Source organism: Magallana gigas, chromosome 10, assembly GCF_963853765.1.
Source record: "Magallana gigas chromosome 10, xbMagGiga1.1, whole genome shotgun sequence".
Taxonomy (NCBI): domain Eukaryota; kingdom Metazoa; phylum Mollusca; class Bivalvia; order Ostreida; family Ostreidae; genus Magallana; species Magallana gigas.
The window spans coordinates 23,507,012-23,523,921 of record NC_088862.1 but is presented as its reverse complement, the minus strand read 5'-3'; the positions used below and the strand labels follow the sequence as shown (position 1 = coordinate 23,523,921).

General features: G+C 34.7%; 2 protein-coding genes across 2 annotated transcripts; both read left to right on the top strand.

Annotated features, from left to right (window-relative positions):
- The first annotated feature begins 574 nt into the window (after window positions 1-574).
- On the top strand, window positions 575-3,200 carry LOC136272339 (E3 ubiquitin-protein ligase TRIM71-like). The gene is made up of 2 exons (XM_066073793.1): window positions 575-679; window positions 996-3,200. The coding sequence occupies exon 2, from the start codon at window positions 1,003-1,005 to the stop codon at window positions 2,665-2,667; it is 1,665 nt and encodes a 554-aa protein (XP_065929865.1). The 5' UTR covers window positions 575-679; window positions 996-1,002; the 3' UTR covers window positions 2,668-3,200.
- Window positions 3,201-3,802: 602 nt separating this feature from the next.
- On the top strand, window positions 3,803-11,451 carry LOC136272167 (probable transcriptional regulatory protein HY04AAS1_0501). Its single transcript, XM_066073304.1, has 7 exons — window positions 3,803-3,853; window positions 5,080-5,427; window positions 6,858-6,967; window positions 7,882-8,012; window positions 9,902-10,073; window positions 11,033-11,104; window positions 11,339-11,451. The coding sequence occupies exons 2-6, from the start codon at window positions 5,103-5,105 to the stop codon at window positions 11,063-11,065; spliced, it is 771 nt and encodes a 256-aa protein (XP_065929376.1). The 5' UTR covers window positions 3,803-3,853; window positions 5,080-5,102; the 3' UTR covers window positions 11,066-11,104; window positions 11,339-11,451.
- The last annotated feature ends 5,459 nt before the right edge of the window (window positions 11,452-16,910 follow it).

Below are 16,910 nucleotides of genomic sequence, written 5' to 3'. Positions count from 1 at the left end.
ATTTTTAATCTATATCAACCTGTATGGGATTTTTTTTTTATCCAAGATATAGAACGATAACTTGTTTACAGAACTTTTATTTACTTTATTTATGTAGGTGTGTAATTTTTACATATAATTAATCGCCTTTATTTTTAAACCCATAGAATACTTATATAAGCGCAATTAGGCACGTGTACTCCTTTGTTCAGATACAAGTAGGTTAAATAAGTAAACAAATAAAAGAATTAGTAAAACATGGCAGCATGCACTTTTGTTACCCATTATGGTGTATTATCTAAAGAATGTAAGAAGTATTACATTACAAGGTGTCATTTAAAAAATGGGCCGCTGAATATTGTACGTGCCAGAAGATTTAATTCATACTAGAAACACAATGAGATTCATGCATAAAACGCTGCATTGGTTTATTTTGAATTCTATACTGTATACAATATCTGTCAAAACTCCTCCATGTAGTTCACTTAAAATTAAGTCATCGTATTAACTGTTTCGTAAGGAAAGGGGGGGGGGGTGCAGAATTATAATACACGGGGAATAACTCTAATTGTTTTGAATTCTTGATGTCAGGTGACCACATTCCATACAAGCAAGCTCAGCCATGTTTAAGTTACGTGTAAACGTCTGCATGTTTGATGTCCAATTTGACGAATATTTAAATTGATTGACTATAAACAAGGTTTGTACCGCTAATAATTGCCTATTTGTTAGACAAAAATTGAGATACCTACATGTAACGTTAGTTGTTTTAAATTAATATCTTTCAGATAAGTACTTTCGTTTTAATTATCTGCATGAGTTGACCTTTAACAAATATTTTATGAATATCTACTCATCAATTAATGCAAGTTTTATAAATATTCTATCTGGTTATTGTAAACCCTTGATTAAAGCAGGACTGCAACATATGGTTTTCATGTTGGCTCTTAATATATTAACAAATAATACTACATTTTCTACAAACAGTACATTTTAATTTTTCATTAAATTTTTAGAAAAGCGATGGATCCTCGTTCTAGTGCCCAGGACGTGCACCGATGTGACCTTTGTGAGACCGCCATAGTACACAGCTACTGTGACTTTTGTCATTTCAACCTCTGCAAGCTTTGTATAGCTGATCACATCTCAGATGGATATGACAAACATAAAATAGTCCCTTTCCAGGAGCGAAGATCAACTCTGATTTACCCAAAATGTGGGACACATTCACACAAAAACTGTGACTTGCAGTGCAAGAATTGCAACGACATATTTGTTTGTTCTTCTTGTACTGCATCAGAAACACATAAAGGACATATTTTTGTAGAAGTTTCAGAAGTTTACACGACAAAGAAAAATGCTATTGCGGACGAGGCAAATAAATTAGAAAACCTTATTTCTCCTACATATGAAGAAATTGCACTCGACTTGGAAAATCAGCTTGCCAACCTGGATGGAGGATATGAGAAACTTACGACAGCAATGTCCAAACAAGGAGAGCAATGGCACAGAGAAATCGACATCGTTGTCAATAAAATGAAAACTGAAATCAGCGAGATTAAAGTAAAACACAGAAACTTATTACAAAAACACTTGGATGAAATTAAACAGACACAGGCTCTCATAAAACAATCATTACTAGCCATAGAAGAACTCAAGAAATCCACTAAAGTATCTCCTACCATTGAATACAGCTCAAAGATCAGAGAGTTCAGCAAGCTGCCACCCAAAGTGAAGGTTACACTGCCAACATTCATTCCAAAACCATTAGACCATAAAAAGTTGAATCACTTGTTTGGACAGATCACTCCTTTGTCTACTGCTACAGAAGAGAATGTCTTGTCATTAAACAAACCCAACACTTCAGTGAGAGAACTACTGGATGAACCGGAGCTTGTTGCCACAATACAGACAGGGTATCAAAATGTTACCAGTGTTACCTATCTAAATGAAGATTGTGTTTGGACATGTGGATTTACAAAGGATATTAAATGCTTTAACATTAAAGGTGAATTGCTTCATACAGTAAGCAACAAATCAAAACAACGACCCAATGATATAGCTGTAGACAGTGATGGGAATTTACTTTTCAGTGACTCGAAATCAAGGACAGTGAATAAAGTAAATAATGGACAGACAGAAGAGTTGATCAGATTACAGGGATGGTGGCCTGGTTATCTGTGTGTCACCTCTAATGGTGATCTCCTGGTTACTATGGTCAGTGGTAATGACTATCAATTCAAAGTTGTCCGTTACTCGGGATCTACAGAGAAACAAACAATTCAGTTTGATGATGGAGGTAAACCTCTGTACTCAAGGAATATAAATGTTAAATACATCACTGAGAACAGAAACCATGACATCTGTGTAGCTGACTCTGAGGCTAATGCAGTTGTAGTGGTTAATCAGGACGGGAAACTCAGATGGAGATACATCGGTCATCCTTCAGTTACCAAAAAAAACCCATTTAAACCATTTGGTATCACAACAGACAGTCAGAGTCGTATCCTGACAGCGGACAGGGACAACCATCGTATCCACATTCTGAATCAGGAAGGACAGTTTCTCCGTTACATTGATAACTGTGATCTGGAATATCCGTATGGTTTATGTGTGGACAATAATGACAATCTGTTTGTATCAGAACAATTGAACGGCAATGTAAAGAAAATAAAATTTCTCAGATAGACACCTGATAGAGGGTGATAGAGATTAATCAAGACTATTTCCATGAATTTGATGATTTGTTGTAAGTAAAGTAAACTTTGTTTGTTTCATATCAGGGGTGCAGAACACGTGTATTTCATACTATGTATTAATAAATATTTACATGCAGTGTAATTTATTATGATTGTATTGAAAATCTGCGATGTTCAATATCATGTATTTACATCCACCAAGTATTATTCCCTCTATTTCTTACGGAAACTTATAGTTAAATTCATAGCTTTATAGAAACAGCCAGATTGAAATCTACACGCCCCGTTTATTGATTGGTCGACATCTACAGCGGCTGAAACTGACAAGAAAGTGACAAGACCAAACTAAAAATGGCACGCCCAGTTTATCGAGTTTTCGAGACCTACAACTACCTAGGAAAAATCACGGACTGCATGAAATAATCATGACGACGTCAGACTCAAAGTCTCACAGGAGACGATTTGGCTGTTTCTTTTAGTTAACGTACTTACGTACATTAACAGTAATTTAGTGAATTTTAATTACTTTTCATAATCAATTTACAAACAATAAAATGCTTTCTTTGATGATTCATTCGGGTAATGAAGGTAGCGATAACGCGGGTTATGTATTTTTTCTGCAATGTCGCTACCTTTATATCCCGAATGAATCACCAATGAAAGCATTTTATTGTTTATTAAGTGAATACACTTAGCATATTCATGCGTCAGAGCTCAAATGAAAACGTCATCACGCATTTTGAGTAATTATACGATTAAAGGAAACATTCACACTTGCCTAACTAATTTTATATTTACTTATGATATATGATATACTATTGTAATAGTATAATGTACACAGTACAATACATGTAAACTTAAGATTACTGCAGGTGCCAGTATTCCACTGAAGGTTCACGTCAAAACATGGCTGAGGCAAAAAATTTCCCGAATTTTCCTTTTAATTTGGGGCGTTTCCGCTCGAATCAGGAGCTGGATGATTTTTTTATGAGATGAAAAACAATGTGTAAGAGGTATTCCAGTTTTGTAATAATGCGAGGTCATTTGAATTTTTGATGCATGTTTTTCCGGAGGGGGGGGGGGGGGGAGGTGAAAAGGCCCGGGCTTGATTTTCAAGCACATGTGTAACTTCGAGGTAAACAAAGTCTCGCGCCTTGCTGGACAGCTGGATGCACGTGTGTATTTTGCTAGAAAATTGTAAATGAAGCGTTGTTTAAAAAGATGTCAAGAGGATTTTTTCCAGAAGTTCGTTTTGAATTTTAATCTGTATGTAAAGTTGCAGGGTAATTTTGGTAAGAATATATAGTAAAATTTAATACTGTAGTGCAATCTGCTGCTGATTACAAGAACTCTCTCTCTCTCTCTCTCTCTCTCTCTCTCTCTCTCTCTCTCTCTCTCTCTCTCTCTCTCTCTGAATGTTTGTTTTCTGTTAAGAAAAAATATAGAGAGAGGCATACAACAATTATTCAGTGTTGTATTTGGAATTATTTATGTCACTAATTTTTTACTTCTTCAATCCGGAATTATACCGTATCGCTTACGGTTTAAATTTTATGAATGATGTACTAAAATTACCTTCCTGTAAAAAGAGTAAATTTGTTTGCCCGATCAAGTCCGGTTAGCCGTCATAGTCGTTTAGGTACAGCCCAAATGTAGATAACTTAGGAGTTAATATTGACAGGTATGCATTTTACAAACCAGTTAATGATGCTTAATCTAAACTTTAAATAATAAAGTTCTAACCATTGTTTTCTTCGTCAACATTACGAAACGTGTTTAGACCGAATTTCCTCTAAATAACATATTCGGTACAGGGTACAAAGTTACTTTGGAGTAAAGAAAAATTGTTTGCAGACTAGAAGGTAATATTTTTAAAGATTTAGTTCCAAACTTATTTTCCTGGCAAGATAAAAAGACGCTTCTCTCTAGTGGAATTTACAATGTCTCATCACTCTCCAGATCAAGCTGAGGTACAATATCTGAAGAATTATGTAAACAGGTTGGGGCCGGGGCCAGTCGCCTGAATGGAATATATAGTCTGTTTGGGAGATAATATCTTAAATGGAATATGAATTTTAAGTGCCAAAAATATGGTGAATCTGCATGTAAATACATTTACATGAAATGAAACAACTTATGATTAACAACTTTTTCTGTAACTGTTCTATTAAACAAATTGTTCCTTCAGTATACCCAAAACTTCTTGAGGGTCAATCTTGTAATCTATATGTTTACAGGAAAACTTGCTCACCAAAATTTGTTGCATTTGATGTACATTAATTAAATATCAGATTTTTATTTCTGAATACTAACTTTACCAAAAGCTTTACTAATTAAATTTATTAACCTCATTTCTCTTTTTTTTATAGAATTTTTTTCAACTTGTCTATTGATTTTGCAGATAGTGACTGTGATATTTTGAAAATGGAATTAACATTGAGAACTTTACCTCGTGTTTTACACAAAACCCAGACTGTGAGTTGCCCCAGAATCAGCCTGTGTCACACACGCCTCTTTCAAATTGGTGTGAATGAAAAGTCACTAGTTGCAGCTAGATTGAGCACAAAGTCAGATATTGTAGCTGAGAGGACTCTGTTCCAAATGTTGCCTGTTGTTTACTGGCAGACTGACAGACATATGGCAGGGCACAGTAAATTCTCTAACATCAAACATCGGAAAGAGGCGCAGGACAGTAAAAAGTCAGCGCTGATGGGACAGTATGTCAAGCTAGCACAGTCAGCTGTAAAAAGTAAGTAGAGAGAGCTTTCTGGATTGTATCTTATATTGAAACTTCACATTTCAGTAATTAAACTTTTAATTTATATTCTAAAAAAATCTCTGCTGAGCTAGGTGTTGGACACTCATAGAAAGAAAAATCAACCCATTTACAGCCAAAAAAAAAATTAATAATAATAATTCACACACTGTATTCATATGATATGCACCTTTTATTATACCCCCGCTCCGAAGGAGAGGGGGTATACTGTTTTACCCTTGTGTGTCTGTCTGTCCGTCTGTCCTTCCGTAACAAAAATTTCTGTCGCATTTATCTCAGCAACTACTTATCGCAGATGCTTGAAATTTTAACACAGCGTTTGTTAAGGCATGCCATATCGTGGGATATATTTTTGTACCAATCGGACGTCAACTTCCTGTTAAATGACGAAGTTGCTTATTTTTTAACCAAAATTTTCAAACAAATTTTCGTCAAAGATTTCTCAGCAACTGTTTATCGCAGATGCTTGAAATTTTTACACAGTATTTGTATAGGCATGCCATATCGTGGGATATATTTTTGTACCAATCGGACGTCAACTTCCTGTTAAATGACGACTTTGCTTATTTTTTAGATAAAATTTTCAAACAAATTTTCGTCAAAGATTTCTCAGCAACTGTTTATCGCAGATGCTTGAAATTTTTACACAGTATTTGTATAGGCATGCTATATTGTGGGATGTATTTTTGTACCAATCGGACGTCATCTTCCTGTTTAATGAGTACTTTGTTTATTTTAGCCAAAATTTTCAAACAAATTTTCGTCAAAGATTTCTCAGCAGCTATTTATCGCAGATGCTTGAAATTTTAACACACTATTTGTTTAGGCATGCCATATTGTGGGATATATTTCTGTACCAATCGGATGCCAGCTTTCTGTTAAATGTCGACTTTGCTTATTTTGCATATTCACATCAGAGCGGGGGTATCACTAGTGAGCATTGGCTCACAGATTTCTTGTTTTTAAATGAGTTTATTCATTGATTTTTTTATTGCCAGATAATAGATAAACTAGTTTTCAAGACTGAGACTTGGGCCTTGAAAATAATCAAACTAAATACAAAAATATTTCATTACTTTTTTGGCTAGAAGTATTTGTTTTTATGAAAAACTTAAAATTTTAATTTTTGACCATGTGAGCTAAAGTTGGTTAACTGTATTAAATTTACATCTACCAAGTACATGTATGATTCATATAAGCTTTAAAGAAACTGACAAGATTGAAATCTACATGCCCCGCTTTTTGATTGGTTGAAACCGTCAGCAACCTTCAGCAACCTAAGAAAAATTTGATTCATGTGGGTTATGTATTTTTTCTGCAATGTCACCATCTTTGCATAAATTAATAATCAAGAAGGCATTTTATTGTTTAAATAGTTACATTTGGTGTTCTTTCTATTTCAGTGGGTGGGTCTACTGATCCCAAACTTAACCCCAAGCTGGCCCAGGTTATAGAAAGTGCAAAGAAGAGCAGTCTGGGTGTTGAAACCATAAAAAAACTACTTGAAAGAATGGTAGGAAGAACTTTGATTGAGAATTGCCGGATTTTGTTACATTCAAATTGATATACAAATTCAAAGATCATGTACATATATTTTATTACCAGTAAATAATTTATACCATTACATTAAGGTCAGACGACACGTTCCTCGAGAATCTTTTTTGTATCTCCTCGTAATAAAGAGTTCCAATAAAAAATATATATATATATTATATTTACTTTAAAAATGATCAAAATTTACTTCAATTTGGTTATATGTGTACATGGTCGAGTGGTTAGAACCATGGCCGCTCACTGTAAGTAGCGTATAGGTTCTAGAGGTCGTGAGTTCAAAGCCCCGCCCCGGCGGAGATATAGTTCTAATTTAGTGAATTTCGCTTTGCTGTAGATGTATTTATTTTTATATCAGCAATTCAAGTGTATTTTCATGAAGATTATATAGGAAATTGCATACTCTAGTATTTTGCAGAAAGGCCTGGTAGGTTACCCTATTTTTTACAAGAAAGCTTGTCAAAGTAGTAGTAAACCATTAACAAATTCCTGGAAAAAGTTATCTAAAATTGAGGAATGTGTCGTCTGACCTTAATTAAAGGTTTAATTTTTATGACCTACAAAATAAATAGGCATTTTACAATTTTACACCCTTCATGACTTAAAACATATATTATATAATTATATACATGTTCAGTACATGTATATGATTGATAGGAGATGAACCAATCTAATTAAAATTAGATCTTTGATCCGTGCTTTTAATGGATCGCTAAACAACTACTTTGTCATGTTTGTGATCCAATTGTGATCATCAAGATCCAATTTTGATTAGACTGGATATGAACAAGTCTCCCCTTCTCAACATTATCAAAGTAAAGATTATGATTTGAATAGAACATGTTAGCTACTTTTGAACTTTATTTTATTTGAAAGAAAAATAAAGAATACAAAGATATCATGATAGAAGTTTGTGGACCAGCCAACTCCATTTTCTTGGTTATGGTAGACGCAACGAACCAAGTGAGTGCTAGGACAGAGGTGAAAGCAGCAATGAGGAAACATCCGTAAGTTTGTGTGTTGTTCAGGTAGAAATGGAAAACGTATCTGTATTAAAGTGTGTATGAGTTGTTAAAGCAGCTATGTAGAAATTTTTGTGCAATTCTGTATTAATTTAAGTCAAAGCAGATTACTTAGTCTAGTTGATGAATTTTACTGTACGGTAGACAATCTTCGCCAGCGAAGGGTTTTCGGTCCACTCTGCTCCCCATTAATCCTTGGCAGATCTCATTACAAAATCTTGATGACAAGCTCCGCTTTATGATTGGCTGCAGCCGTCAGTAGCTGATCCAATCGCAGCATTTACAACAGTCGCTTGTCAAAAAACGTTTAAAGAAACACACGTGTGATCTTTTGTAATATATTGGGTGCTTTTAACAAGTTGAAACACAAGTGCTTCAGTACAGTGCCCCCCAAACGATGGTCTAACCAGATTGCTCTAAAAAACTATATAATTAACTGCATTGAACGGAGATTTACAAAGTTATCAAGGCTAGCGTGATAGTATGGGAAGTAAACATGGCGAAAGTAGCCTCGGAAGTTGCTTATCCTGTTAGTATATAAGTTCCTGCTAATATATGGCTATTGCTGGTAGATGTTCAATGAGCTGTATTTTATTAAATTTCTTTTGTCCGCAATATTCACGAAGATCATACCTGGTTTTATAGCATGAATGCTTTCATATATCGGCTACTTTTTCACTCCCAGTACAGGTCCCTACAAATACTACAAATAAAACATTCCTTGCTTTCTTTAGGTTATATCTTCATTCCTATTTCGGGGTTAGACATTAACTTTTCAATCCAAGGCAGGTGAACTGAAATTCTGACCTTATAAAATAAGATCTTATAAATTCTGTGCATAAGCAAATAAGATAAAAGTACAGTTTTATCAAAAGAATGTAACATAATCATGAGATGAGGGTATAATTTATTTGATCTAGCAGGGCACATAGAATTAAATTTGATATTAATTGATTATGCGGTAATACTGGACGACATATTTAAAATAAAAACAGAGGCCTTTCCGAGTTTCCATATGCAAAGATGCAAAGTGAAAGTTTATTTTTACGTTTTTAAATTATTTTCACTAAATACTTCTATTAAAATTTTCTCTTGCCAGATCAGACAAGTAAGTTTAGTATTTCACTTTCCAAAAATGACATTTCACTTGCCCCAGGCAATTGGGCAACCGTTAATGTTGATCCCTGTATTTAATAGCATTATTAATTATGTTCCGAAACTTGCTAGTCATCATGCTTTTAAGAAGTGTTTATGCTGTAGCGTGTATGTAACCCGTTGTTTCATTCGATTAAAATGTAAAGTACATATGCAAGGGGCAAAGATCTGCCAAGGGTATATGGGGAGCGGAGTGGACCGAAAACCCTTGGCTAGCTAGTGAAGATGACCATAGACAATCTAATATCATACAAAATAATTTGAACCAACACCATTAGCAAGTTAGCATTTCTTTAAGGAATAAGGAATCATTCTTTGAGTATTATGAGGTGATAATTTTGGTCGGGACGTGATCAAATCCAATAAAGCCCGACCGAAATTATCACCTCATAATATTCAAAGAATGATTCCTTATTACTTATATTTATATAATTTTAAGCCATCGTAGGATTAAATTTTCAAATATAAAAAAGCAAATGGCGTCATTTGAAGTTATGGGTTATATAGTACAAAATTGATATGTAGTGTTATCACAGGCAAAGACACTGAGAAATGTAAATATATATGAATAACTCTAACTTCTTAAGTTAGATATCAAAATATGCTAATAGTCTTGTTTATTTTAATAATCATCTCATGTCCATATTTACCACTGTGAGATCAGTATAATCTCTTTGATCTTAATTCGACTTTGATTTCATGCTATGATTTTAATACAGAGTGAAAGTCAGCAACTCCCCTTCCAGTTTGCACTCATTCAAGCAGCAGGGAATTTTGGTCGTGACCCCTGACCCCAAACGCCCCAACCTTGACCTTGAGGAGATTGCCATCGAGTGTGAGGCTGAGGACGTAACCAAGGAAACAAATGAAGAAGGTCAAGAAGTGATCAAGGTTAGTCCTGGGTTCTTGTTATCTAAGCAAGGCCAAAAAAAAATGTTTTGTCACTCCAAATGCTGTTGCAATGATTAATTTTACTGATAACTGGAAAGAAAAGAAAACTCAATTTTAGGCTTAAATATTAATTTATCTCCTTTGCAACTCTTGCAATAAAAAAATAAACCTGCCTACTTCATTAGATTTTGAACATTTTGTTCGAGAACCAATACATTAATTTTATTAAATATTAATTAATAACATTAATACATTAATTTTGTTTGTCTGGCCTACCCTAAACTGCCTCCCCACTCCTACTTTCAGTGGGGTATTTTTTTTTTTTTTTTTTTTTTTTTTTTACAAAAATTAGATAGGAATAAATCAACTGAGCTTCCATGAATATCAATGATTTTGTAATATAGATATATAAAGTAAGATATTGACATTTAAGGGAAAAATGGGGAAATGAACTATCAATTCTCTCTACTATTTAAGATAATAAATCTCTTGTTTTCAAATTTTTTTTTTTGGGGGGGGGGGGGGGGGTGGGTTAAAAAAATTAAAGTACACATCTTATACAACTTACATTATTTATTATAAATGCAGATTTACTTCAAAGGAGGCATGTAGTCAACAAATTAACCATCACATCTACATTTTATTTTAAAAAATGATTTGTTTAGCTCTTAACTATTATTTAGTAAAGAAAATTTCATTTATTTTCACTTTAAAATTTGAATGTTTCCCCAATATCTTTATATAGAGCTCTTTTTTAATAGGAGATTTATGTAGTCTTAAAGGTCTTACGCAAGGAAATAGCCAATCAAACTGAACTTAATTGTAGTTCCATATATATAGAGAATTTCCTTTCTTTCTTCCTTTTTAGGCCTATAGTATTGATTTTGGACTAGGTGGCTAGGAGAATTATTATTTTAGTGGAATTGTTACACAATTTTTAATGGAACTATTTATTTTAGATGCGCATGATGCAACTTCCTGGATGGTGCTGAGCCTGTTTGTCAACATGTGGAACCCACGTGTACTTGGGGGTAGGTATGTTTACTTTCAATTATCTGTCTTAGAAGTCGCATAAGGCGTTATTTTTCTGATCTAAATTTTTTCTTGAAGCATTTAACTATAATTTCTCTTTCATGAATTATATGCTGAGAGTATAGTTAATTAATTTAAAACTGAATTAAAGATATATAGTAACATATAGTGAAATTAATTCCTTGTGTGAGACCTTAAGAGAAACATTCAAACTGCATTTTTTCTAATTTCAGGAGTTGTCTCCCTTGTTAAAGATCAACAATCACGGATAAACAATGTGGGATGTTGTCTTGTCACCAACGGTGGAATTTGACGCCTGTATACCCGTATTTCTACCAATCGTCTCAGTCCTCTTTGTTGTGTACATCAGACAGGTAAGAAAATTAAGATAATTGTTTGCAAATATTTCAATAAGATAAACAATGAGAAAAATAACATATTTCATGAGCTGAGCACCTCATAAAAGGACATGTCCAGGTTACACACTCTGATCATTCACACATTACCATACATTCAGTGCACATTATTAAAACATAGCAATCATTAAATGTAATACAAAATTCACATGACAGGTATAATATAACAAACATTTCATACATGCTAACTACACCCCCCCCCCCCCCCCCCCCCCCCACCTACCCATGATAACACCCCCCCCCCCCCCTTCACACTTAGCTACTTCCTGTATAACTTTGGATCTGTTAGTGACTTACTATAAGTGTCTTTAGACTTTTTCTTGAAGAGCTGATGTCTTTTAGATCATTCTGTTTTATATACATGTATTAGTAGTTTTTGTTTCATTTTAAAGTAATTTTGTCTATTTTGCTGTTGTTTTAGATGATGGACCACTCTACTACCTTCACAACAGGTGCCCCTACAGATTCACGAAGTTTCAATGTTGAATTTCCATGACCTCGATTGAGTGAGTGCACAACTTTATGTATTCTACTTTCAAAATTTCTACTACTTGTAATACATTTTGGATTTGATTTTAAATATGCCCTATTCACAGATTCAGATTTTCGTGTACAAGTGTGATATTTAATTCTAGATTCAGATTATTATGTCCCAAAGCCAGATTTATACAGTCTTTTAACAACCAGATGTCTTCTTCTGTCATGCTTAATTCAAAATCACGAGGCAACACTGAAGAGTTCCACTTGTTGTTTTTCAGTCTGCGACAGGGGAAGGAATGAAGTTGGCAGGACTTTCCGCCCTGTCCTTGGTAGCAGCTGATGATGGAAAGGACAGAGTTGACATGGCTCATTTCATCAAAGGTAAGTCACTGGAGAAGTGTTTGAAGCAGTTTTCGTACTCGGTCCTGCATCTAAGCTTCAGTCCAGGGCAAATCTTCTCCGCATGGATTCTCTCATAGCTTTTATTCTTCCAGGAAACATGTGGCTGCTGAAAAGAGCCTTAGCAGACTGTTTTCTTTGAGAGTCAAAGAAGTGGCGCAAGTCTTTGATGTTTTCAATCATATGCCCTTGCTTTTCAGATGCACTGAAAGCAGCGGCACTATCTCCATCACTGGTGAAATGGGAAATGACAAGTGGACGGTCATCACTTTGCAGCTCACTGATGCATTCCGCAGCCGATCTCTTTTCGTCTCCAATGGTGGTCTCTGGAGGAATGGTTGCAGTGCAGTCTTCATGTCCTGGGCAGGTAACTTCCTTTCCCTTGGCTCTAAGATGGGTGCCTTTCTTTCACAGTTTATTGCCACAAAACACTGCCATAGCATTCTTCTTCTTGGTAACATTTTCACTTAAGGTGTATGTCACTTGTGTGGCAGCTTGGAATGGTGTTTTACCGATTGCACTGACGGTGGCATTGTTATACTGGGCGTCTCCTTCCGCCCTTATAGGTGTATTGGCAAGTCCACATTTCTCGTTAAGCTCTTGAATGCCCTGCCTTATTTTCTTCATGCTGTTTTTGTTCACATCAGTGATGATTTTGCCTACTTTGTTGCAGGTCTGATGAATGTTGGTGGCTGATGCTGGTTTGATGTTTGCGCAAAGAAGCATACCACGCATACCCTCTGTTGTAAGGCTGGTACCCAAGTGACCGACAGCCATGGCAACATTAAGCTGTGTGGCTCTCCGTCCCCTTCCTGATTGACTGACTTCCTTGTACAGTTTTTCACGGTGACTGGTGTAATGGCACTTCTTATATTGAATGGAAAGGATCCATGCCAGGCCTCTCTTTTCCTCCCCATGCTGGTTCCAGTCCAGTGAGCCGTCACAGTCCGGTAATTTCTCTAAGTGCTCTTTAAATGCATGGTTCCAAATGTAACGGACCTGAGTGCTTGCTATTGCACAAATATATATATACGCAATCCTGCACGAGAATAACCCGTGAATTTAATTCTACCAAATTACGAATATTTCGTAAATATTGCCCTTTTTTAAAACACAAGAATAACCTGTGTTTGGACTCGTATTCAAGTTATTACGGAGGGTAATTAAATATAAGACTTATTTAAAGTTTACGTAAATTTATCCAACAAAGAAATTACAAGACGTATAACTAATCAACAATAACAAGTACACCTACAATTAATTCACTGACAATCGGGAATTACCCAAATCGAACAGTAATACTACAGCACAACCTTCGTGTGTACGTTAATTCTATAAAGGGGGGGGGGGGTGCACTAAACGAGAATGACCCGATTAGTGTACAAATAGATATTACCAAAGTCAAGAAACAATCTAGAATTACCAGACTATATCTCACTTAAGGTATCATATCCATAATAGCCTCAGATTCAATGAATCTGGGTGCATAACAGATATGTATGGGCTTAACACTCAGTATACTTGAACATAATGTTCCTATTTAAGAGTGGAATGTGTCCTAATTAATTACCTTTTCCTTTTTTTGAAGAGTTGTCCCTCTTTGCTTTTATTCTATAAAAATTAATTCTAAAAAAAATCTACACGGTATAAAATTTATTTTCAAAAGTTTCTGTATTCCTATTGATAAAATACATCTTTCCACCAAAGCATTTTTTAATACTTCTAGTAATTATTTTTTTATCTTAAAAAATGTGCTTGTCTCCATAGACCCTAATGCAATCTTCATTAATTAGTTAATAATATTTTTGAAAATTTCTCTCGGTAAATCTTTTTCTACTCCTAAATGCTTTAAATGAATATTAAAGTATTAAATCCATGATGAATATTCAAGGTTGGAAAAATTTGGTCCTAATATGGATCGGATACCTTAACTGTTAACGTAAAACTTTGCCAATTATTTTCAACAATAAATCTGAATATACTTATAAATTATTCCTACTGTAACAATATTATAAAATATCGATAATTCAATTATTTAGAATAATAAAATTCCAAAGAACTATTAACGATTACTAATTATTTAATCGGTAAGACTTCAGAGATTAAACCTTCGTCTAACAGTAAATAAAATGAACTATGTCGTCTGTATCGAAATTAATCCAATACAAACTCCCTAAATATAAATTAATATCGTGTAAACGAGATTAACCCGTAATACCACGATGTATTAAAAAAATAATTTATTCAAAATCCCCTAATTCTACCTAAAATAATCAAAGTAGTTAAAAAACACCTTCTAACCTCAATTGCTAAGTCCACCGGATAGAGTGATCTCCCCTTTTTATACACATATCCCCCCCCCCCCCCCCCCCCCCCCCCCCCGTGACCCACGCGCTTCCCAAGGGATCATCGGCAGTCACCGGCAATAACATTGACTAATGTATAAAATATAATTCAACAATTAAATTAGGTGATTTACTCAATATATGACAAATAAAATTATAGCAATTCATACAACAATACAATTTAATACAGAAATCTCAATAAAACCTAGTGCACAAAAGTTATGATTTGCATCGGGCGTGATATACTGAAATTCCATAACACTAATGGCGGTATGTAAAAACGAAAAGTACATGCTTGGAAACATCATGAAAACATTTAAAGTGGAGTTTGCCAATGAAAATAATAGACCTGGAAGATTGAAATACAATCAAATAATCACGTTCACCTGATGCAGTAAGTAATAATAGTACAAATTATGACATCTCGCTGTGAAATGCAAACGGTAAATAAGGGGGACATGTCAAAAGTAGTACATGCGTGTGCAATATCAAAATACAATTCTATTTCGTGTCACAATCGTCACACATAGTTTAGCAGTTTTTTCTTGATGGAGTACTTTGTAAAGTCTGGAATTGGGGTTCGGTGACTCTGCATTCATGTAGGAGTCTACCAGCTCCACTTCACTCTGCCTGGATCGCAAAATCTTCATTTGACTGCTTCTACGCTAAGCATCGCTTACTGTGAATATTCCATCCTTCTGCTGCTGTACAGGGTTCTGAAACTCTTCTTTACTCAGCCTTCTTATTATATAATAGTGTTGTGTTGTGCATGTACTATGCCTAAATAGTAGTCAGGGTTTGATACATAGTGCAGGAGCCGGAGGCGAGTGCACTATGTATCAAACCCTGACTACTATTTAGGCATAGTACATGCACAGCACAACACTATTGTTATTATTATGCCGACTGTTGAATATACTGACGTACTTTGCTGTAAGTAGCTGTGACGTTCGAGTGTTGACAAGTCCCTAAAAATAATCACCGGAAAAGCAAGCGTTTGTTTTGGGTTTTTTTCAAATTAATCAATTAATTTGATTGTTTATTTAATCAACAAGTTGTTGTACAATTAAAAGTCAACAAAGGTTTATGTTCTTTTCAAGAAATGAGAGACGTTTGGCCTTACCGAGAAAACTCGAAATGTTTAGCAGACGAAATCTCATTGAATTTTTTTCTTGTACATTCCTTATCAAGCGTCATTTAAAAAAGCGTTTTTGTGATTCTCATGTAGAATTTCTTTGAAAAATGTTCAATCAATTTGTTCAAAAGTTTATTAGAAACTTTAACTTTAAAATTACCGTCAAAAATGAAGTGTTTTTGGAAAAATGAATAATTTTAATTGTTTGATGTCAGTCGTATATATCTACGTTTTATATATATAAATACCGTTGTTAATTATATCGGCTAATTTAGCGTAGCGGTAACGCGTTGGGCTTCAAGCTGGAATGATTTAAGCGTCGTGAGTTCGAATCCCGCTGTCGGCGCTTGAAAGATTTTCGTTGACATTTGCCGTGCTCTATTTCGGCATAGTATGCTTACGCTATATGAATCCTTTGATACTATGCGAAAATAGATGAGTACTGAATATATAGTGACAAACTGACAGAAGGCATAATAATAGGACATAGACACTGTACTGGGCTGGTGGTCCCTGTACTCTTCTGGCCCTTAGTTGTTGTGAGGAATGTTTCCTTTTTTGTACTGATGTTGATGCAGCCACTTTAGTCCTTTCTTTGGCATGATTTATATTGAACTGTACACTTGTAGACTTTTTCTAAGAATATGATGTTGTATGTGTTGCAAATTTTTAAGTATTGTAAACTTTCATACTGTTTATTTATTTTAGAGCTGCCATGTCTTCTAAGAGGGACCCCATCTTTGATGACTGATGGAAAAGCTTCATCACCCCCCATTGCTTAAGAACCCCTTATCTTAATCACTAGCCATTAATCAGTGACCACCGTTATCAAAGTTCCAAGGTACATTATTGAAGACTCTTCTGGCACTATTTTCTCCAGTCTCTGTCTTTGTCTTAGAATTAAAATTAACAACTTTTTGCTAATTAATTCCAATGTTTAAGTCAACTTCCTTTTTCCTAGCTAATTAATGTCTATTAATTAGAGCTGAATTTTTTTTAAAGCACATACACATAAACTCTAACATTTCAG